This window comes from Lutra lutra, chromosome 4 (genome assembly GCF_902655055.1).
Source record: "Lutra lutra chromosome 4, mLutLut1.2, whole genome shotgun sequence".
NCBI classification, from domain to species: Eukaryota; Metazoa; Chordata; class Mammalia; order Carnivora; family Mustelidae; genus Lutra; species Lutra lutra.
Genome location: NC_062281.1, coordinates 154,893,233 through 154,916,415, shown reverse-complemented (window position 1 = coordinate 154,916,415; position 23,183 = coordinate 154,893,233). Strand labels below are relative to the sequence as shown.

Sequence of the window (23,183 nt, the reverse complement as noted above, 5' to 3'; positions counted from 1 at the left end):
GGGTGGCTCAGTGGTTGAGTGTCTGCCTTCAGCTCAGGTCATGATCCCAGGGTCTTGGGATCAAGTCCCACATCTGGCTCCCTGCTTGGCAGGAAGCCTGCTTCTCCCTCTCCCACTCACCCTGCTCGTGTTCCTGCTCTCACTCTCTCTCTCTCTGTCAAATAAATAAAATCTTAAAAAAAAAAACACAAAATAAAAACAAGTATCATTCGGGGTGCCTGGGTGGCTCAGTGGGTTAAGCCGCTGCTTTCGGCTCAGGTCATGATCCCAGGTCCTGGGTTCGAGCCCCACATCGGGCTTTCTGCTCGGCGGGGAGCCTGCTTCCTCCTCTCTCTCTGCCTGCCTCTCTGCCTACTTGTGATTTCTCTCTGTCAAATAAATAAATAAAATCTTTAAAAAAAAAAAAGTATCATTCATAAAAAATTCTATGATTAGTGTGCTTTAGTTTATCAATGGAGAACCTCTTGTTTTTAAAGGCAGTAAACTATTTGATTAAGAACATAGGCTGTGGAGGCAGGCTGCCTGGTAATTAATCCTAGATCAATCCCCTGCTGTTGCCTTGGACTCATCACTTATCTATAAAATGGGAATGATAATACCTACTTCTCAGGGTTGAGGATTAAATTATGTAAATATATGGAAAATAATTAGAATAAGGCCTGGCACTAAGTGTGTACTTAAAAGTTACTAGCCACCTCTAACAACACCACAACCACCTTTATCATCTTTCTTTGGAGATTCCATTTCACTATATGGATAGAAGAATATTTTATGCAATGCATGCATTTTAATTTACTTCTTAACCACCTGGAAGAATCACCAGAGAATTGATAGGAATGTTGAAATCACCCAATGTATAATTTTCATTTTCTTTTAAGCTTACATTTATGGCTGAACAGTATTTTCAGCCACTTCCCTTCATTTCATGACCCCTGCCTATCCCCCACTCCCTACATTCTCCCCTCCATTTAGTTTACTAAGAATGTTTATATAGCATATAATAGTGCAATAGAAAATGGAAATGGGGGGGGCGCCTGGGTGGCTCAGTGGGTTAAAGCCTCTGCCTTCTGCTCCGGTCATGGTCCCAGCGTCCTGGAATCAAGCCCCGCGTCGGGCTCTCTGTTCAGCGGGCGGGCCTGCCTCTCTGCCTACTTGTGATCTCTGTCTGACTTGTGATCTCTGTCTGTGAAATAAAGAAATAAATAAATAAAATCTTAAAAAAAGAAAATGGAAATGGGGGCACCTAGGTGGCTCAGTCCATTAAGCATCTGCCTTTGGCTCAGGTCATGATCCCAGGGTCTTAGGATTGAAACCTCCCTCTGCCCCCCCACATCTGTAGGGCTCCCTGCTCAGTGGGGTGTCTAAGTCTGCTTCTCCCTCTGCCCCTCTGCCCCTCTGCTCCTCTGCCCCTCTGCCCCTTGTGCTCTTTCTCTCTGTTTCTCTCTATCTCTCAAGGAAATAAATAAAATCTTAAAGAAAAAGGAAATTAATATATTGGGCAGTATTATGGATTTTTAAAGCTGATATAATTATTTTAGTTATAGTATTGTATCCAGTTTCATTCTTTAGGTATCTGAATCTCTGTTATAGTTGTAGCAATTTTGGAAGACAGAGAGTTCTTAGGAAGTAATAAGAGTTCTGTTTCACACATGAAATTTTCTTTTCTTTTTTTTTATGATTTTATTTATTTATTTGACAGAGAGATCACAAGTAGGCAGAGAGGCAGGCAGAGAGAGAGGGGAAAGCAGGCTCCCCACTGAGCAGAAAGTCCAATGCAGGACTTGATCCCAGGACCCTGGAATCATGACCTGAGCCGAAAGCAGAGGCTTAACCCACTGAGCCATCCAGGCACCCCACACATGAAATTTTCTGAAAATATAAGGCTTTATTATTCAATATTTATTATATAACTTTTTTCTTTTTTAGAGAGAGAGAGCATGAGCAAAGGGAGAGGGTCTGGGGAAGAGGGAGAGGGAGACTCTTAAGCAGCCTTCATATCCAGTGTGGAGCCTGTTGCTGGCTCCATCTCATAACCTTGGGGTCATGACGTGAGCTGAAATTAAGATTTGGCTGCTTAACTCACTGAACCACCCAGGTGCCCCTATTATGTAACTTCTAGAAGTGCTTATATCAATTTGATGTTGGAGCTGTTAAGACATGTTTGCTATAAGAAAATCTTGGCTATTTTGAAATTTAAAAAACCAAAACATACCATTTGGTCTAATGTTTGTGTGTGTGTGTGTTTTAAGTAGGCTCCACGCCCAGTGTGGAGCCCAGTGTGGCGCTTGAACTCACAACCCTGAGTTTAAGATCTGAGCTAAGAATAAGAGTCAGATGCTTAACTGAGCCACCCAGGTGCCCCTGGTCCAGTGTTACTTTTAACCTTCATGAATATTATTTTTCCTTCTCTAGGACAAGGTGGAAAACTGGTTGATAGAGGAGATAATACTTATGGAGGAAAGTGGGTCATAAATCCTAGTGGTGGATTGATTTCAAAGGGACATCCACTGGGAGCTACAGGTAATACTATACACAGATTTCTTAATTTTTTGTTATCCTTTTTTACATAAGTATGAATGTTTTCATTGATAAGTTGATAATGATAATATAATAAGTTGATGATAAGATAATGTTTCATTGATAACATTCATAAGTATGAATGTTAGTCATTGATTTGTGAAAGACTATATTCTCTGAACCTGGTAGTCAGTGCTGTAAGTGATTGTTTAGTCACAATATTTTTAATTTTCCTTTGAGTGTAGTGTACTTCAGTGATAACTGATGAGAATTTGAATTAGTTGAAACTCTAAATTCAACAGTATATATATTTTTTAAGTTTTATTATTTTCAAATAGGTATACAATTTAACTTAAAATGTTTCCAAATAGAGATCTTGCTAGATCTGCTGGATAAGGATAATTTGAAATGAGCACATTATTTGTATAGTTGTATATGTTGTTGGTGTTACATGGAAATTTTTCTCTCTTGAGAGAGCTAGACTAAAAGTTATAAAATAAGAATTTTACTGTGGTTCTACTGCTAACAGGCCCTGTGACTCTTGATTAATTAGTCAATTACTTTGACTCTTATTTTCCTTAATTATAAGATGAAATTGTACAAAGAAGTTTATAAAATAACTTAGCCCTAAAATCTGGGATTTATTGTTATGAAGATAGGTGAGTTTTATATTTTTTCATATTGTCTTAGATATTAATTAAAATTTTTATAAATTATTGCAAATTCCAGAATAGAGATGTTAGAATTAACAGTGTATTCATCGCAGCAATCAACTTTGGTTTGTTTCTGTTTATGATGAAATTTAGTAAGTTTATAATCTGGTAGGGAAAACAGAGAAAGAGTAAGAGATAGGTAGGACCTCCCCCCCAAAAAAAGAGACAGGTAGACAGATATGCACGCATAGATTGTTGTAGTGTAATGTGCTACCTTGTTATTCATTTTGTCTTGTTTGTTCTTTGGGTCTTTTCTCTTTTTTCATACTATCTTTTTATTAACTGGGTATTTTATAGCATTTTCTTTTCTCTCTTCTGTTGAATTATTTCTTTTTCTTGTTTTTTAGTGGTTGCTCTAGGATCTACAATATGCATCTTTAAATTAACCACAGTCTACCTTCAGTTAATGTTATGCTATTTCACATGTGATGTAAGGGGTTTTTACAACAGTATATATCCATACACTTCTGAATATATTGTAAACCTTACAGTATACTATTCTTATTATTTCTCTAAACAATCTAATATATTTCAAAGTAATCTGAAAATGAGGAGAATGAGAGTGCTATCATCGGGAGTGATGGAATAACAACATCTGGCAAATAGTCTCCTTTATAAAAGTTTCAAGAACACTTGTAAAAATTGTCAAGATCAAGTTTTTACAAAATTTTGGAAATTAACCAAAGACTACAACAATCTGGGGGAACATTTTTTTTTTAAGATTTTATTATTTGACAGACAGAAATCACAAGTAGGCAGAGAGGCAGGCAAAGAGAGAGGGGGAAGTAGGCTCCCCGTTGAACAGAGAACCCAATGCAGGACTTGATCCCAGGACCCTGGGATCCTGACCTGAGCCAAAGGCAGAGGCTTTAATGGGGGAACATTTTAAAAAACACTCAGGTGTATCTCCATAAGAATACTAAGCTTTATGGCATGTTGATTTTCTCTAATGCCACTCCCCCTTTCCCCAGCTCCATGGTAGACTTGAAAACAAGAGCCTCCAATCATGGTGAAAACCAGCAGCCTAGGGGCACCTGAGTGGCTCAGTGAATTAAGCGGTTGCCTTTGGCTCAGGTCATGATCCAAGGGTCCTGGGATTGAGCCCTGCATTCGGCTCCCTGCTTAGTGGGGAGCCTGCTTCTCCTTCTCCCTCTGCCTGCTGCTCCCCCTACTTGTGCTCTCTCTCACTCTGTCAAATAAATAAATATATAAATACAATAAAAATACAAATAAATAAATAAAATCTTAAGAAATCTTAAAAAACAAATAAAACCCAGCAGCCTAGCCAGCACTGGAAGAGTCAAAATGGAATTGGAGCTCTTTCAAAGCCCCATTCTCAGAGAATTGTTATTATTTGATATGCCTAACAGTTCCCTGGTGAACCATTCTTAAAAGGCTCATCTTTATGTAACCTGACAGAGAACTTGCACCAGTGCAAACAGCATTTTCTTCAGTCATTTGTTGAGAACGATTAGTAATAACTGGCTTAACAACATACCTGCCTGAGCTGCTGATAACAATTGGGGCAAACAACCCAACCAAAAAACTTGAAAGAAAAAGCTGAGGAATGAGATGTCTGTAGGGGTCTTCGAAAAGATCGGACATATCCCTGGGAATCTGGAACACCAAGTGTATACATAAGGCTGTGTGTATGTTCAAAGCTGTCTGCATGTTCAGAAAAGACCTGAGAAGGTCCTAACCTTTATCTCTGGCAAACCTGGGGGCAAGCAGGAAGTAGAGGCTAAAGTGAAGTTGTGAACTGCCTAGAGAGTCTCAGCAAAGACTGAGAGACTTACTAGTTCCAAACATTTAAGAAAATCTCTGTCCAGCCATTAGCTAACCACTAAGTTAACCAAGAGGAAAATTTAGCGGTCAATTACAGAATCAGTTTGATAAAGTCACTAGGTCAACAACAATAACAAACTCTGGGAAAAGGGGAAGAATCTGATTTCTAGAGTTGCCACATTACTTAAAATACCCAGTTTTCAACAAAAAACTGTGAGACATGCAAAGAAACAAAGTATAGCCCATATGTGGAGGGAAAAGCAGTTAGAAACTGAGGTAGCTCAAACATTGGATTTACTAGACAAAGACAATCATCTACTTACGTTATGTTCAAAGAATTAAAGGAAACTATATATAAAGAACTAAAGGAAAATATCACAATATGTCATCAAATAGAGAATATCAATTACTAGGTAGAAATGATAGAAAAGAACCAAATAAATGCTGGCATTGAGAATTATAGTAACTGGAATGAAAAGTTCACTAGAGGGCTCAACAGCAAATCTGAACAGGCAGAAGAAAATATCAGTGAACTTTAAGGTAGGTCAATTGAAATTATCCAGGCTGAGGAACCGGAAAAAAAAAAAAAGAAGAAAAATGAACAGTCTCAGAGACCTGTGGGACCCCAGCAACTCTAACAACATACACATAATAATGGCCCCAGAAGAGAGGAAAGAAAGGACAGAGAGGATATTGGAAGAAATAATGACTGATAAATCCCCAAACTTGAAAAAAACATTTACATACATGTCCAAGAAGTTCAACAAACCTCAAATAGGGATATCTCAAAGGGATTTATACTTAGACACATCGTAACCAAACTGTTGGAAGCAAAAGGAAGAATACTGCAAACAACAACAGAGAAAATTCATCCTGTAGAAACATTCCTCAGTAAAGCTTAAATTTCTTTTCAGAAACCATTGAGGCAGTGTGGTGAAAAATAGTGCTAAGCAAGAATTCTGTGTTCAGTGAAACACCCTTTAAAAATGAAGGTTAAAGAAACATTCCCAAATAAAAATTGAGAGAATTTAGCTATATGAATGCTTTATGAAGAGAGTGATTCAAACTGAAATGAAAGAGCTCTAGACAGTAGAATAAAGGACATATGAAGAAATAAAGAGCATTAATAAATGTAATTATATTCATAAACTTAACAATATAAATGCACTTTTCTTTGTCATGTTTCTCCCTTCCTATCCATCTGCATGAAGCAATAATCTGAGTCAATAGGCATACAATGCATAAAGATATAATTTGTATGACAGAAACAACACAAAGGAGGGTAAAGGGAACAAAGCTAATCTTTTTTTATATACCATTGAAATTAAGTTGGTATTAATCCAAATTAGGTTGTGGTAAATTGTTAATTGTAATCCCTAGAACAACTGCTAAAAAATAACTTTAAAATATAGAGTAAAGATATAGAGTGAAAAAATATATACTAAAATGAAGAATGAAAATACCCATTTAACACACAGGAAGGAAATAATGGCAAAATAAATAGAGGGTTTAAAAAAGACAAAATTTTAAGAGAATGGGAAGACAGACTGAGAGAAAATATTTGCAGAAGACATATCTGCTAAAGGACTATTATAAAATACACAAAGAACTCTTAAAACTAAACAATAAGAAAATGAACAATGTGATTAAAAATTGGACAAACGACCCAGAAAACTCCCCAAAGACGAAATACAATGCCAAATATGCATATGGAAAGATCTTCAATATCATATGTCATTAGGGAATTGCAAATTAAAACCACAGGATGCCTCTGCATACATATTAGAATCTCCAAAATCCAAAGTGGTGACAACACCAAATGTTGGCAAGTTTTTGGAAAATGAAACATGGTGAGCGCTGGCTAATGTATAGAATTGTTGAATCACTGTATTGTACACCTGAAACTAATATAACACTGTATGTCAATTATACTGGAATTAAAATAAAAAATCTTAATAAAAAAGAAATGAATCATCCCCTTACCATACAATTCAGTGGGCTTAACTGATTTAAAAATCAGCAGTCTCAGCTCTGGAAGAACTGGGCGGGTTATAGGAAACTGAGTCCCAGCCCTTAAAGATATAGCACAACAAACAGCCCTGTGGAGATACAGCATGTTTGAAGAACACCTGGGGTATATAAGAGGGAGATTTGTTTGCTAATCTCAGAGTATGTGCTAGAGGGTCAGGATTCTTTGGGAGACTTCTCTAAGAACAAAAGAGTTGGCAGGTGGCATTTCCTTCCCCCACTCCCTGCACCGCCCCCCAAGCCTAGACATATAGACCCCTGTGGGAACCAGGACAGTACCAACACTCTCCACCTAGCTTGCTAACAATAGACCTAGTCCCCACAGATCTGTCTCCTTCAACCTGGAGGAGATGTAGCTGACTTTCCTAACACATAGAAACAGACACAGAGTTAAACAAAGTAAGGAGACAGAGATATATGTCCCAAATGCAAGAACAAGACAAACTCACAGCAAGAGAGCTAAACAAAACAAAGAAAAGTAATATGCCTGATAGAGATTCAAAAGTAATGGTCATAAAAATACTCACTGGACTTGAGAAAAGAGAGGAGGACTTCGGTGAGACCCTCAACAGAGATTAAAAAAATAAATAAATAAAATAAAAACAGAGATAAAGAACCCAAAAACTGAAATTAAAAATACACTAGATGAAATAAATAGTAGACTAGAGGGAGCAGAAAAATGGATCAACAACCTGGAGGACAGAATAATGGAAGGCAATCAAGGTGAACAGGAGAGAGAAAAATTCATAATAGTAAATGAAAATAGGGAACTCAGCGACTCCTATCAAGTATAATAACATGCATTATAGAGATCCGAGAGGAAGAGAGAAGGGATAGAAAATATATTTGAAGAAATAATAGCTAAAAACTTCCCAAGTAGGGGGAAGAAAACCAGAAATATAGATCCAGGAAACACAGAGAGCCCCCAGCAAAATCAATGCAACTATGAACACACCAAGACACGTAGTAATTAAAATCCAAAAAGTAGTGATACAGAGAGAATTTTAAAATCATTAAAAGAAAAGAAAACAGTTACATACAAGGGAAACCCCCTAAGGTTGTCAAGTGTTTTTTCAGCAGAAACTGCAATCCAGAAAGGAGTGGCATTATATATTCACACTGCTGAAAGAAAAAAACGTGCAGTCATGAATAGTCTATCCAGCAAGGCTATCATTTAGAATAGAAGGAGAGATAAAGAATTTTCCAGACAAACAAAAGTTAAAGAATTCTTGACCACTAAACCAGCCCTGCAAGAAATGTGAAAGAGGACTCATTGAGTGGAAAGGAAAGGCCTTAAGTAGGGATAAGAAAAGTAAGAAGCAAAAAAGCAGTAAAAAGTATATCTATAAAAATCAGTCAAGGGAGTTTCAGAATAAAACAGAGTAAAGTATAACACCCTATACCCAAAGTGTGGGGGTGGAGAGAAGAGTAAATAATAGGTTTGAGCTTAAGTAACCATGAACTTAATATAGACTACTGTATGATAAGATGTTATATATGAACCTATTGGTAACCGCAAATAAAAAACCAGTAATAGATATGCAAAAATAAGGAGAAAGGAATCCCTAAGGAAAGCCAGCAAGTCATGAGAGAAAAGAGCAAGAGAAGAAAGGAACAGAGAAGAACTGACAAAAACAAACATTAAACAAGAATCAAAATGGCAAAAAGTATATACCTATTATTAATTACTTTAGGTGTAAGTGGACTAAACACTCCAATCAAAAGACAGAGTGATGGAATGGATAAAAAAACAAGACCCATCTATATGCTTCCTACAAGAGACTCAAACACTAATTTGAAAAGATGAATGCACCCCTATGTATATTGCAGTTCTATATACAATAGCAAGATTATGGGAACAGCCCAAGAACAAACACATGGTTACCAGAGGGTAGGTGGGTGTGGGGATATGGGTAAGACTGGTGAAGGGGATTAAGAGTAAACTTATCTTTTTTTTTTTAAGTTTTATTTATTTGTGGGAAAGAGAGAGCCCAGGGAGTGGAGAGGGGCAGAGTGAGAGAGGGAGAGAGTCTCTTAAGCAGACTCCATTATGACCACAAAGCCTGACCTGGGCCTTGATCTCACAACCCTGAGATCACAACCTAAGTCAAAACCAAGAGTTGGACACCTAACCAATTGTATTACTCAGGTTCCCCAATAGTAAACTTACCTTGATGAGCACTGAGTAATGTGTAGAATTGTTGAATCACTGTATTGTACACCTCTAATATAACATTATATAGCTATACTGGAATAAAAGTCTAGGAAAAGACAGAAAAAAAAGAGTTGCAGTTTACATTAGAGACAGTGATTTAAGCTCTTTCAGACAGCTTCCTCAATCTCATATAAAAAACTTCATCAGGGGGCACCTGGGTGGCTCAGTGGGTTAAAGCCTCTGCCTTTGGCTCAGGTCATGATCCCAGAGTCCTGGGATCAAGCCCTGCATCAAGCTCTCTGCTTGTCGGGGAGCCTGCTTCCACTTCTCTCTGCCTGCCTCTCTGCCTACTTGTGATCTCTGTCAAATAAATAAATAAAATCTTAAAAAAAAACAAACAAACTTCATGAAGAGATGATGTGGTATTTCAGGTTATTTTTATTGACAAGTAACTTTTTTCTCCTCTGAAGGAACATATTTGTAATATAATTAACTTGTTTGCCATTCTGAGGTATTTGTGTTCTGCCATTCACTGAAACATTCAGAAATCATGCTTTGTAGTAACAATATGATTTTTCATATCCATATCCTTTCTTAAAATTGAGATGTAATTTTCATATAATAAAATACACAGTTCTCACAAAATACAGTTGTTTATGGCAGCTTGTTTATAATAGCCAGAAAGGTGAAAACAACTAAGATGTCTGTCATGAGCTGATGAATGGATAAACAATATGTGGTATATTCATACAATGGAGTATTCTTAGGCCATAATAGAAATGAAGTACTGACAGATGCTACAAAATAGAGGAACCTTGACTTCCCTTAAACATCTTCCCCATTCTCCAAATCCTTCTCCCTCAGTCAGGCTAAGACTGATCCGAATTTTTCTTGTATCAGTAGTTTGTCCTTTGTTATTGCTAAATAGTATCCCATATACCACTTTGTTTGTCCATTATCCTGTTGATGGACATTTGAGTTACTTCTTGTTTGAGGTCATTATGAATAAGGATGCTATGAACCTTTTTGTACAAGTCTATTTGTAGACATACCTTTTGCATTTCTCTTGGGTTAATAACTCAGAGCAAAATGGCTCAATCAGAGGGTAGACGTATGTTTAAATTTATAAGAAGCTGCCAAATAGTTCTCCAAAGGCTTGTCATATGGCTTTTAATATTATAGTAGAACGACAAATTTTAACATTTATATTCATACAACATATATTCTCTTCCTTCTTTTTATTTATTTATTTTTTTTAAGATTTTTTTTTCATTTATTTGACAGACAGATCACAAGTAGGCAGAGAGGCAGGCAGAGAGAGAGAGGAGGAGGAGGCAGGCTCCCTGCTGAGCAGAGAGCCCGATGTGGGACTCGATCCCAGGACCCCGAGATCATGACCCGAGCCGAAGGCAGAGGATTCAACCACTGAGCCACCCAGGCACCCTATTCTCTTCCTTCTTACCCTTAGTTCTATTCCTCAGAGTCAACCTCTTTTAGTATTTTTTGGGTATTTTCCCCCAAATTGTTATGCTTTAACAAATGCATATTTATATGTGTGTTTATACAATCTTTCTTTTTTTTTTTGTTAAGAAGTATAGTTAACACATAATGTTACATTAGTTTCAGATGTACCACATAGTGATTAGATGAGTCTATACATTCTGCTATGCGCACCACAAGTGTAGCTACCATCGGTCACCATATAATGCTGTTATGGTATCATTGACTGCATTCCCCATGCTGTGTCTTTTATCCCAATGACTTGTTCATTCCATAACTGGAATCCTGTCTCCCATTCTCCTTCACCTATTTAGCCCATCTCCCCACACCCTCCCTCTGGCACCATCAGTTTGTTCTCTCTCTGTATGGGTCTGTTTCTGCTTTTTGTGTTCATTTGTTTTTTTAGATTCCTTACATAAGTGGAACCTATGTTCCACTTATGTAAGGAATACATATGGTATTTGCCTTTCTCTGTCTGACTTATTTCACTTAGTGTATTACTGCCTAGGTATTGTTGCAAGTGGCAATATCTCATCTTGTTTTATGGCTGAGTAATATTCTATTGTATATACATGTACCACATCTTCTTTCTCCATTTGTGGATAGACACATGTGTTGCTTCCATATCTTAGCTATATACAACCTTATATGTGTATGTGTTGCATGTGTCATATATGTATATTTACCACTTTGTAGACAGCTTTCCTTACTTACATCTTAAAAATCTTTTTATGTTATCACTTAGAGATATTGTTTATTCTTTTTTAATGCCTGCGCAGTATTCTCATTATAAGAAATTTACCTAACCAGGGGCGCCTGGGTGGCTCAGTGGGCTAAAGCCTCTGCCTTCAGCTCAGGTCATGATCCCAGGGTCCTGGGATCGAGCCCCGCGTCGGGCTCTCTGCTCAGCGGGGAGCCTGCTTCCTCTCCCTCTCCCTCTGTCTGCCTCTCTGCCTACTTGTGATCTCTGTCTGTCAAATAAATAGATAAAATCTTAAAAAAAAAAAAAAAGAAATTTACCTAACCATACCTAGTTGACATATATGTGGTGTCAATTTTGCTATTACAAACAAGGCTGCAGTAAGCTTCCTTGTGTCTTTGCATACTTCTGTGTGTATACTCAGAATGAGTTCAAAACAATGGACTCACTATGTCAAAGGACAGTATATCTTTAAAAATTGGTAGACATTGTCAGATTTTTTTAAAAAAGATAATACAATGCATATTCCCAACAACAGAGTGTGAGAGTACTTTTTAAAAAATAATGTAGTATTTTATTAGTCAACTTAGTAAGTTTTGCTTTGTTTTGTTTTGTTTTTGTTTTTGTTTTTAGGTTTTATATATTTGAGAGAGAGAGAATGAGCTTGAACATGAGAAGAGAGAGTGGCAGAAGGAGAGGGAGAAGCAGATTCCCCATTGAGCAGGAAACCTAATGCAGGGCTCGATCCCAGGACCCTGAGATTGTGATCTGGGCTGAAGGCCTACAGTTAACTGAGCCACCTAGGCACCCAGAATCCTTCTTTTTTAATAATCTTGTCAACCCTAGATTCTTTTATCAAATGTAAACAATTATATCAGTATTGGCAGGTCATCTACTTCTTTCCCTGGCACTAAAAAGCTAACCTGTTTTAAAACACCCAGGGAAGATAGAATTTACTCAATTTTTAAATACTTCAAAGAGTGTCACACCTTCTGCAGTATCTTTTGAAAACCCTTTCCAATATTTTACTTATTATTTACTTCTGTTGTTGTTTTTTAAGTAGGCTACATGCCCAGCATGAACCCCAATGTGGGGCTTGAACTCACAACCCTGAGATCAAGATCTGAGCTGAGATCATGAGTTTGATGCTCAACTAACTGAGCCACCCAGGCACCCTTTTGAATATTTTAGTCTACACTGTTGATAATATTTTCCTGTTATCATCAGTCATTAGGGATAATGTCTAGTGGTGGGGTAGCATTTTCAGGGAAAAACTTACAGATCTTGCTGATTTGATTAGTAGCCTTAATAGGAATGAGGAATTATTGAAGTGTAAATGTTTACTTGCTACATACTGAGGATTTGGATATACTTCAAGTAAATCTGACACATGGCCTTTAGCTGTAGTCCAAGAAAGAATTCAGACTCCTGGAAAATATATCAGAGTGACAGCCCTGAGTAGTTTAAATATTTTGTCCTGGTTACTTGGATAACAAATTGCAGTAGGATTCTAGAAAATCAGAAATGGTCAAGTGCTTCCAAAACATACTAACTTATGATGGAGTGGGGACAGTGTAAGGTTCTCTTCTACAAATGTTGTTAGTTTATATTGCTGCTTTGGTGGGAACTCAGTATTGGAAAATAAGCTTTAAAATTAAAGCTTCATGATATGGTTTTCAATTTTAACTTTCCAGATCTGGATGAAAAAAAGCTTCTAGTTGCCATAACAGTAACTGTAATAGAAAGAAAGATAGATTTAAGCATTTGAAGTGAATATTTTATTGTTAGTTTGAAATCATGAATTCCTTTTATTTTTCTTTCTTTTTTAAAAAATTTATTTATTTGAGGGACGCCTGGGTGACTCAGTCGATTAAGCTGATGCCTTCGGCTCAGGTAATGATCCCGGGGATCAATTCCCGAATCAGGCTCCCTGCGGCAGGGAGCCTGCCTCTCTGTCCGCCTCTGCCTGTTTGTGTGTACTCACTCTCTCTTTCTGATAAATAAATAAATAAAATATTTAAAAAAATTATTTATTTGAGAGAGAGAGAGAGAACCGGGGAGGTTGTGTGGGGGCAGAGAGAGAAGAAGAGGGAATCTCAAACAGGTTCTGCACTCAGTTGTGGACCCTATGCAGGGCTTGATCTCACAACCCTGAGATCATGATCTGAGCTGAAACCAAGAGTCAGATGCTTAACTGACTGTATCACCCAGGCGCCTCCCTTTTAGATTTTTCAATTAGAAAAATCACATTAAAACTTAGATTTTTAAATTGTTAGTGTCGAGGGCACCTGGGTGGCTTAGTTGGTTAAGCCTCTGCCTTTGGCTCAGGTCATGATCCCAGGGTCCTGGGATGGAGTCCCTCATCGGACTCCCTGCTTAGCGGGGAGCCTGCTTCTCCCTCTGCCTGCTGTTCCCTCCACTTGTGCTCTCTCTTGCTCTCTGACAAATAAATAAATAAAATCTTAAAAAATAAAAAAAAGAATGTTAAAAAAAATTTTTAGCATCCAAGTAGTATCGTATTTTATTTCAATTTTTAATGTGCTTTTCATATGTTAATAAATAAATAAATAAATAATAATTAATAAAGCATTAATGCTTACTGAACACTTATTTAAAATGAATAAATAAAATTTGACTTTAGCTTATTATTAGCTATCTCTGATTTTTGAAAATGCTTATTAGTGTTTGTGATCTGAAAGACCACAAAAGTGATTTGAGATACAGCTTCTTACAAGGGATTGTTGTTTTGAAGCTAAAAGTTGGTTATTTACTTTGGCCTTTTGTGCCAATTAAACCTGGCATTTGGTGCCTTTCCAGTATGGCTTCAACCTAGTTTTAGGTGCTGATCTTTCATTTTTTCAGTCCATGAAACTTTAACAAATGCTTATTGTATGCCCACTTTATCATTAGGTGATCTAAGTAATTGGTTCCTTTTTATTTTTATTTTTTATTTTTTTTTAAATATTTTATTTATTTATTAGTCAGAGAGAGAGAGGGAGAGAGAGCACAGGCAGACAGCGTGGCAGGCAGAGGCAGAGAGAGAAGCAGGCTCCCTGCTGAGCAAGGAGCCCGATGTGGGACTCGATTCCAGGACGCTGGGATCATGACCTCAGGCGAAGGCAGCCGCTTAACCAACTGAGCCACCTAGGCGTCCCGGTTCCTTTTTATTTTTAATTTATTTTTATTTTTTAATTCTTAAAAAATATTTTATTTATTTGTTTGAGAAAGAGTGAGAAAGAGAGCATGGGGGCGGGGGGTGGGGGGCGGGGGCAGGGCAGAAGGAGAAGCAAACTCCTCACTGAGCAGGGAGCCTGATGTGGGTGTTGATCCCAGGACTCTGGGATCATGACCTGAGCTGAAGGCAGATACTTAGCAGACTGAGCCACCCAGGTGCCTCTGTAATTGGTTCTCAAATATAGTGTCTACTGATATACTGATTCAGAATCTCCTATAGCTTTTATTTTTTTTAAAGATATTTTATTTAGGGCACCTGGCCAAGTCATAGTCCATCGTATATATGTATATATGTATCTATCTATTTTTATCCATTTACCAGTCAATGATCATTTGGCTCGTTCCATAATTTGACTTTTGAGAAACTGTCAAACTGACTTCCAAAGTGGTCATACCATTTTACATTCCCACTAGCAGTGTATGAGAGTTCTCAGTCCTCCACATCCTCATCAACAGTTGGTATGGTCAGTCTTTAATTTTAGTCATCATTTTTGAAAAAATTTTATTTATTTATTTTTTAGAAATTCTTTTTTTTTTTTCAAGATTTTATTTATTTATTTGACAGACAGAGATCACAAGCAGGCAGAGAGGCAGGCAGAGAGAGAGAAGGGGAAGCAGGCTCCCCACTGAGCAGAGAGCCCCATGTGGGGCTCGATACCAGGACCCTGGGATCATGACCTGAGCCGAAAGCAGAGGCTTTAACCCACTGAGCCACCCAGGCACCCAAGTTTTAGTCATTCTAACCAGTGTGTGGCAGCATCTCCTTGTGGCTTTAATTTATATTTTCTTAATGACTAATGAATGATGTTAAACATTTTTTCAAGTGCTTATTTGCATATCTTCTTCTGAAGATATCTTTTGTATATCTTCTTCTGAAGAGCCTATTCAAGTATTTTGCCTATTTTGGGACATAACTGGTTGTTCTTTTTTTTTTTTTTTTTTTAAGATTTTATTTATTTGAGAGAGAGCGAGAGAGCACAAGCAGAGGGGAGGGACAGAGGGAGAGGGAGAGGGAGAATAGACTCTTTGCTGAGCAGGGAGCCCTATGTGGGGCTCCATCCTTGCTCCTTGCTCTTGATCATGACCTGGGCCAAAGGCAGAAGCTTAACTGACTGAGCCACTCAGGTGCCCCTGGTTGTTTTTTTAGTGAGTTTTGAAAGTTCTTGATTTATAGGTTTTGCATAAGTTTTCTCCTAGTCTGTGACTTCCTTATCATTCTTTTGGTAGTGTCTTTTGAAGAGCAGAAGTTTTTTATTTTTATTTACTCCCACTTATCTGTTTGTTCTTTTATGGGTTTATTTCTGGTTTTTACCTAAGCAATCTCTGTCTAATCCAGGGTCACCAAGACCTTTTCCTGTGTTTTCTTATAGACGTTTTATACTTTTACATTTAGACTTATAACCCATTTTGAATTAATTTTTGTGTATGGCACAAAGTATGGATCCAAGTCCATTTTTTACTTAATGTATTTCCAGATACAGTGCCATTTGTTGGAAAAGTTATATTTTCTCCATAGATTGCCTTTGTCAAAAATCAGTTGTTCATAAATATGTGGGCATTATCTCTGGACTGTCTTTTCTGTTCAGTAATCTATTTTTCTGTCTTAACATGTTTTGATTATTATAGTTTTATAATAGTTCTGGAAATTAGGTAGCCTTAGCTCTCAACTTTATTCTTCTTTTTTGGAGTTGTTTGGCTCTTCTAGCTCCCTTGCATTTCCATAGGAATTTTAGAATCAGCTTGTTGATTTTCATTAAAAAAAACCCTCCTGGGATTTGGGGGGGGATTATGTTGAATGTATAGATTTTTTTTTAAAGATTTTATTTATTTATTTGACAGAGATCACAGGTAGGCAGAGAGGCAGGTGTGGGGGTGGGGGGAAGCAGGCTCCCTGCCAAGCAGAGAGCCTGATGTAGGACTTGATCCCAGGACCCTGAGATCATGACCTGAGCTGAAGGCAGAGGCTTTAACCCACTGAGCCACCCAGGCACCCAAATATATAGATTTTTTTTTAAGGGGGAATTGACATCCAAACAATAGTGAGTTTTCTGACCCATAAACAAAATATTTATCTCCCTTTCTTTAAGTATTCTTTAGCTTTCTTCAGCAATGTATTATAGTTTTCACTGTATAGGTCTTACACATGTTTTGTCAGATTTATCCCTAGGTATTTCATATTTCTGATGTTATTGTAAACGATATTTTTCAGTTTCAATATTTTATTGCTAATATGTAGAAATGCAATCAATTCTTGTACCATTTTTCATCTCCTATCCTTGGTAAAACTACTTACTAAATTTATTAGCTTTAAAAAACTCCCATCAGGTTTTATATATAGACAGTCATATCATTTGTGAATAAAGACAGTTTTATGTTTATCCCTTCATCATTATGAGATGGCCTTTTTTCCTGGGTAAGTCTTTGCTCTGAAATCTGCTTTGGTTGATAGAATATAGCCATTCCAGTTTTCACATTTTAACTAGTATTAACGTGGTATATCTTTTTCCATCCTTTTACTTTTAACCTATTTGGGATTTATATTTAAAGTGTGTTAAAAAAAATAAAGTGCATTAGTATTGGGGCATCTGGGTGGCTCTGTTGGTTAAGTGGCTGACTCTTGGTTTTGGCTCAGGTTTTGATCTCGGGGGTCCTAGGATCAAGCCCCATGTTGGGCTCTGTGCTCAGCAGGGAATTTGCTTCAGGATTCTCTCTCCCTCTGCCCCTCTTCCTGCTTGCTTGCTTGCTTTCTCTCTAAAAGAAATAATCTTAAAAAAGAAAACTAAAGTGCATTAGCATCATTTAGTTGAGCCTTGCTTTTTTTTTCTTCTGTTCTGGCCATCTCTGCCTTTAATTGGGGTCTTTTGACTGTTTGCGTTTAATGTGATTATTAATATGGTTAGGTTTGAGCCTGTCTTGTTATTTGTATTCTCTTTGTCCCTGCTGTTGGTTATTCCCTTCTACCTTCCCCCGCCCCAAACTTCTTTTGGATTACTTTTATTTTATCTTAAAGAGATTTAAATAATTAAAAAAAGACCCCTTACCATTTACCCGTGTAGTTACTACTTCCAGTGCTCTTCATTCCTTTGTATAGACTGTTTTTTCCATCTGTTGTCATTTTCCTTCTGTGTATCAGACTTCCTTTTTTAACATTTCTACAGTGTGAGTTTTGCAGTATGGTAATGAAATCTTTCAGCTTTGTATGTCTAAAAATGTTTTTATATTACTTTTGGCTTTGAAATATATTTTGTATTTGATAGCATTGCAGATTGATAACTTTAGAGGTGAAAACTGTTCTTAAAATAAAAATGCATCCTTTAGTGCATGTTGAGTCCATTAAAGCTTTTTGCTCTCAAAGTTCAGCAGACCTTTTCTTTCTCAAAAATTCAGGCTTTGATTGAAAACCACGCTTTTTTAATGCTGTTTATGCTAAGGCCTTTAGATGTCTAATGTAAAAGAATTACAACTTCTTTGTACTTGACTGTGTTAACGGTATAAGGAAGAGTGATGGGTTCAAGGAAGCAGGTTCAGATAATATCTCAAGATGTTTTTCCCTGTAGTTTTTCCATTCTGAGGTTTTCCAATGCACTTAGTACTCATCTTTATCAGCACTTTACAGTACACTGTCAATTCTTTATATATTAGTATTTAGTAGAGTCCTTGGTACATATTTGAATGGTTTATTTTTAGTAGCAGCCAGACTATATGTAGTGAAGTCCTAGGCTAAAGCTTTCGTAACTGCTGCGCCTTCTTGGCAGGTGGATTTCTGAGTCCAACTTTTGACTGCCACCTTTCACAGATCCAGATTCTAGAAATGCAAAAAAGAAATGCCAGTTTATTCTGAAAGTAGACAACCAGAAAGCTAAATAATCAGTATGCTTTCTTACTGACACTCATCTTTTATCAAAAGCAAGTAAATGACAAGACCTTCTTTTTCTCCTGCTCTCTTCCTCTTTCTGCGTGCCTCCTTATCCCCACCTCCACTCCATGGTAGCATTACCATAAGGCTACCCACCCCCCACAGACTGCACTGTAAATGCTTGCATCTTTATATTGCAAGACTGTCAGTTTCATGAGGGAAAACGGTATGCCTTCCTTGTTTATTGACGGATCTTCTGAGCCTTGAGGAGTGTCTGGAACATAATAGGCCATAAATTATTTGTTGGATGGATGGGTAGATCAACATTGGTTCCTTGCATGTTTTACTAAGATTATATATCATAATCATAGTTTTCCTAAATTGTTAAACATTTTATAAATGTTTTAAATAGAAACATAGTACTTTGTTAGTTGAATAATTCACAATTTATATAACCATTCCCCAGTTATTTCACTTCTAGATTATCTAATTTTTCACTGTTACAATGTGATGAAGATAGCTTTTTGTGTAAAACTTTGCCTATGCTTTTTTTCTATAGAATGGTTTTCAGGCATTTTCAAGGTTCTTAATTTTGTACACTGCTTTCCAAAAAGGTTGCACTGATTTGAACTTTCACCAGTTCTGTATGGAGATGAATGTCTTTGTAGTCTCCCCAGCATTGATTAGTCCTGTTTTTAAACATCCTTACCCAAAACAAATCAAAATGAAAACAAATAAAAAAGCACCATTACCAGTTTGGTTTAAAATGGCATTTTTTTTCTATTTAATCAAGGTGAGGTTGAGTATTTTCTCAAAAGTTTTGAACTATGTCTATTTATTGTTTTGTTAAGAAAATTGCTGTAGTGTCTTGCCCATGTGTATGTAAGATCGGTGTGAATACTTTTTGCCTCTTATATATTCATTAATTGGTTGAGCTTTCTATATGGCAGATTTCTAGTAAAATTAACTGCCCCAAAGTTTCACTTTGATCTTCTTCATTAGTGCTCAGAATGTTCACAATTCAAAAAATCGTTGTGGAATTACCTATTTTTAAAACAGTGCTTAAGATATATATTCTGGGGGCGCCTGGGTGGCGCAATGGGTTAAAGCCTCTGCTTTTGGCTCAGGTCATGATCCCAGGGTCCTGGGATCGAGCCCCGCATGGGGCTCTCTGCTCAGCGGGGAGCCTGCTTCCTCCTCTCTCTCTGCCTGCTTCTCTGCCTACTTGTGATCTCTGTCTGTCAAATAAATAAATAAAATCTTTAAAAAAAAAGATATATATTCTGTAAATACATACTGCTTGGAAATAAGAAGTGGCAGTTAAATTTCTTGAGGTTGGGGTTTGTTAAACAACAAAAGTTCAACTGAGTAAATTTTAAAGACCTAATTGGCTTTAATAAATGATTCATGAACTGGGCAGCATCCCATTTAGCAAGTGGGGGGAGGCTCTGTAGGATTGTACAAAATGGAAGGCGGGGCACCTGGGTAGCTCAGTGGGTTAAGCCACTGCCTTCAGTTCAGGTCATGATTCCAGAGTCCTGGGATCGAGTCCCATATCAGGCTTCCCCTGCTCTGCAGGAGCCTACTTCTCCCTCCTCCTCTGCCTCTCCCCCTGCTTGTGCTCTCTCTCTCTCTCTATGAAATAAATAAATAAAATCTTTAAAAAAAAGTTGTTAGAGGGGCCCCCGGGTGGCTCAGTGGATTAAGCCTCTGCCTTTGGCTCAGGTCATGATCTCAGGGTCCTGGGATCGAGTCCCGCATTGGGCTCTCTGCTCAGCAGGGAGCCTGCTTCTCCTCTCTCTCTGCCTGCCTCTCTGCCTACCTGTGATCTCTGTCAAATAAATAAATGAAATCTTAAAGAATAAGTAAATAAGTAAATAAATAAATAAAAAGTTGTTAGCGAAAGAAAAAAATTGTTCCAGGCAAAGCTGCTTTCCTTTAGGTGGAAAAGCAAGGGGTGTTATCCTGCCAGTTACCTTATCTTATGGGGATGCAGATGGCACAGGTGGTAGACTCAGTGGCATTGACCAAAAAATTCCTGACTAGTTAAGACTGCATTTCTGGGGGAGGTTGAAACAATTAGGTGAGGATCTAAGCCTTGATTTGGAAATTCGGTCAAATGACCCTATTTTGGACCTGTGTTTTTTCTTTTTAACAAGTTCATAAGAAATTGTCACAGGTACTCAGGAATCAGAAGCTGTGATTGGGCATGTAGGTGGAAGAACAGATACTGTAGGTAGACTCACATAGCTCCGACTTGTCAGTGGTGAAACCAGTCTATCCTGTTAAAAGATTCTTAACTCAGGTATCCTGGAATAGCTGGTCTGGTAGAAAGACAAGTGTAAATCAGGAGACAACTCTAGATTAGCCTACTTTACTATTATTACTTAATATTTAATTAATCTTACACTTTCTCAGTCTGACATCATTAAATTCTTTTCAGCTCTAAAAACCTTTGGTTTTATTATCCAGGGGGACATATGCTTTTCTTAGGAAAGTCCATTCATGTTGAGAAACATTTGGGGAAAATCATAGGAGAATTACCCATTCTAACTAAACTTTTTATGGAAAGTGAACTCCCAAATCCTAGATTTTCTTTCTTTCTTTCTTTCTTTCTTTTTTTTTTTTTTTTAAGATTTTATTTATCTATTTGTCAGAGAGAAAGAGTGAGCACAGGCAGGGAGAGTGGCAGGCAGAGGCAGAGGGAGAGGCAGAGGCAGAGGGAGAAACAGACTCCCCGCCCAGCAAGGAGCCTGATGTGGGACTCTATCCCAGGACGCTGGGATCATGACCCGAGCCGAAGGCAGTCGCTTAACCAACTGAGCCACCCAGGGGTCCCTTAGATTTTCGTTTGATACATTAAAAATATATTTTATGCCATTTTGCCTGAGCCAGAGAACTGTATCTTCAGTGTTCTTTTTTTTTTAACTTCACCAAGAAAATGACAGGTTGGTTTTTGAAGAGTGCAGGGAATTTCTTAAGCCTGTATATTGTATAAATATAGAGTTGGGACGGGAAAAAAGACAACTGGCTGCAGAAATCCTCATGGCTTTTTTTTTTTTTTAACCCTCATGGCTTTTAAGAGAAGTTATTATTATTATTATTATTATTATTATTATTATTATTATTATTTTAAAGATTTTGTTTGTTTATTTGACAAAGATCACAAGCAGGCAGAGAGAGAGAGGGGGCAGCAGGCTTCCTGCTGAGCAGAGAGCCCGATGCGGGGCTTGATCCCAGGACCCTGAGATCATGACCTGAGCCGAAGGCAGAGGCTTAACCCCCTGAGCCACCCATGTGTCCCGAGAAGTTATTATTTATGCAAACATTCTTTTGGCTGAATTAAAGTCACGATTCAGTGATTCAGTGTAAGCTCTTGTCTGGCTTGCGAAAGCCAGTTGGGGCAGCTTTCGTTAGCAGCGGAACCTGAGTGCTCTGTGTTCGATTTGTTAGGTCTGGCTCAGTGCTCTGAACTCTGCTGGCAACTGAGAGGGGAAGCCGGAAAAAGGCAAGTTCCCGGTGCAAAGGTTGCTCTGCAGCATAATTTAGGAATTGGAGGAGCTGTGGTTGTGACGATCTACAGGATGGGTTTTCCTGAAGCTGCCAGGTGAGTGGCATTCTGGGTTTTGTCTGTTGATGAATTCTGACCTTTCACAGCTGATGACGTTGTACAAGTATATAGTCCAGATTTTATTGTTTTAGTACTCCGTAAATATCTCATTGCTTTGGTAGCCTGGCTTTAAAGCCTTTAAACCGGCAATTAGCTTTTAAACTTAACCAGCCTTAGGAAAATTTTGTTCAAAACGAGGCACCACCATCGGAGCGCCTGGGTGGCTCAGTGGTTTAAGGGAGGGGCTCTTGATCTTGATCTCAGTTTAGGTCTTGATCTCAGGGTTATAAGTTCAAGCCCCCCGCTGGGCTCCATGCTGGTTGAGAGGTGTACTTAAGGGGGGAGAAAAAAAAAAAAAAGAAAGGAGAGAGCAGGGTCTAAACAAAGTGCTGCTGACCTAAAACTACTTCTCTTAGACCTGCCAGACAGAGTGATTTTAAGTTAGGCAAGTTCACTTTTTGGTTTCCTTTCTCAAAACTGCTGTCTCCCAGCATAGCCTCCTAAGCTTCTGAGGTTGTTTGGAGAAAGTTATTAAATATGCTAATTGGCTCTCTGCAAGTTTATGTTTCTGAATGGCCCTAAGCCCTCACTGCTACTAGAATCCCTTTTGTCTCTTGCTGATTTTCTTCCTGTCCTTACCAAATGCCTGTGCTCCTTAAATTTCCAAGCACTTTCTGCCCAAGCCTTGTTCAGGATCCCTGAACTTCCTTGCTCTTGTCTCAGAAGTGCTCATTCATCCTTCCCATAGGCAAAATGTCCCTCTTCCTTTCCAAGGCCTGGATTGCTCTTGTTTCCAACCAAGTTCTATAACTTTGTTCCAAATATTAAGTATACCCTCTCCCTTTTGAATCTTTCTATCTTTGCTTTTCTGTTGACTCCTTTCCTTCCGTTAGCAAATATGGTCAGGTCTTACATATGACAAAATTTTACTTTTCTTCTTGCCTTATTTTCTTTTACGATGATCCTTTTATACTGGGCCACTATTTTTTTGGTCCATGCTAAAATATTTATCTTAGGGTCTAGTTTTTGACCTCACCACAGAGGTCAGTTAAGGCTAACAGTGATCTGATTATGAAATGTTCCTG

The 23,183-nt window shown here is 37.9% G+C and overlaps 1 protein-coding gene across 2 annotated transcripts in view; it reads left to right on the top strand.

Annotated features, from left to right (window-relative positions):
• SCP2 (sterol carrier protein 2) overlaps window positions 1-23,183 on the top strand; it is a 113,436-nt gene that overhangs the window by 62,669 nt on the left and 27,584 nt on the right. For both annotated transcript variants that reach the window (XM_047726149.1, XM_047726148.1), the window contains exons 11-12: window positions 2,413-2,520; window positions 21,942-22,095. In XM_047726149.1, coding sequence (XP_047582105.1) covers window positions 2,413-2,520; window positions 21,942-22,095 — 262 coding nt within the window. The remainder of the gene's footprint in view (window positions 1-2,412; window positions 2,521-21,941; window positions 22,096-23,183) is intronic.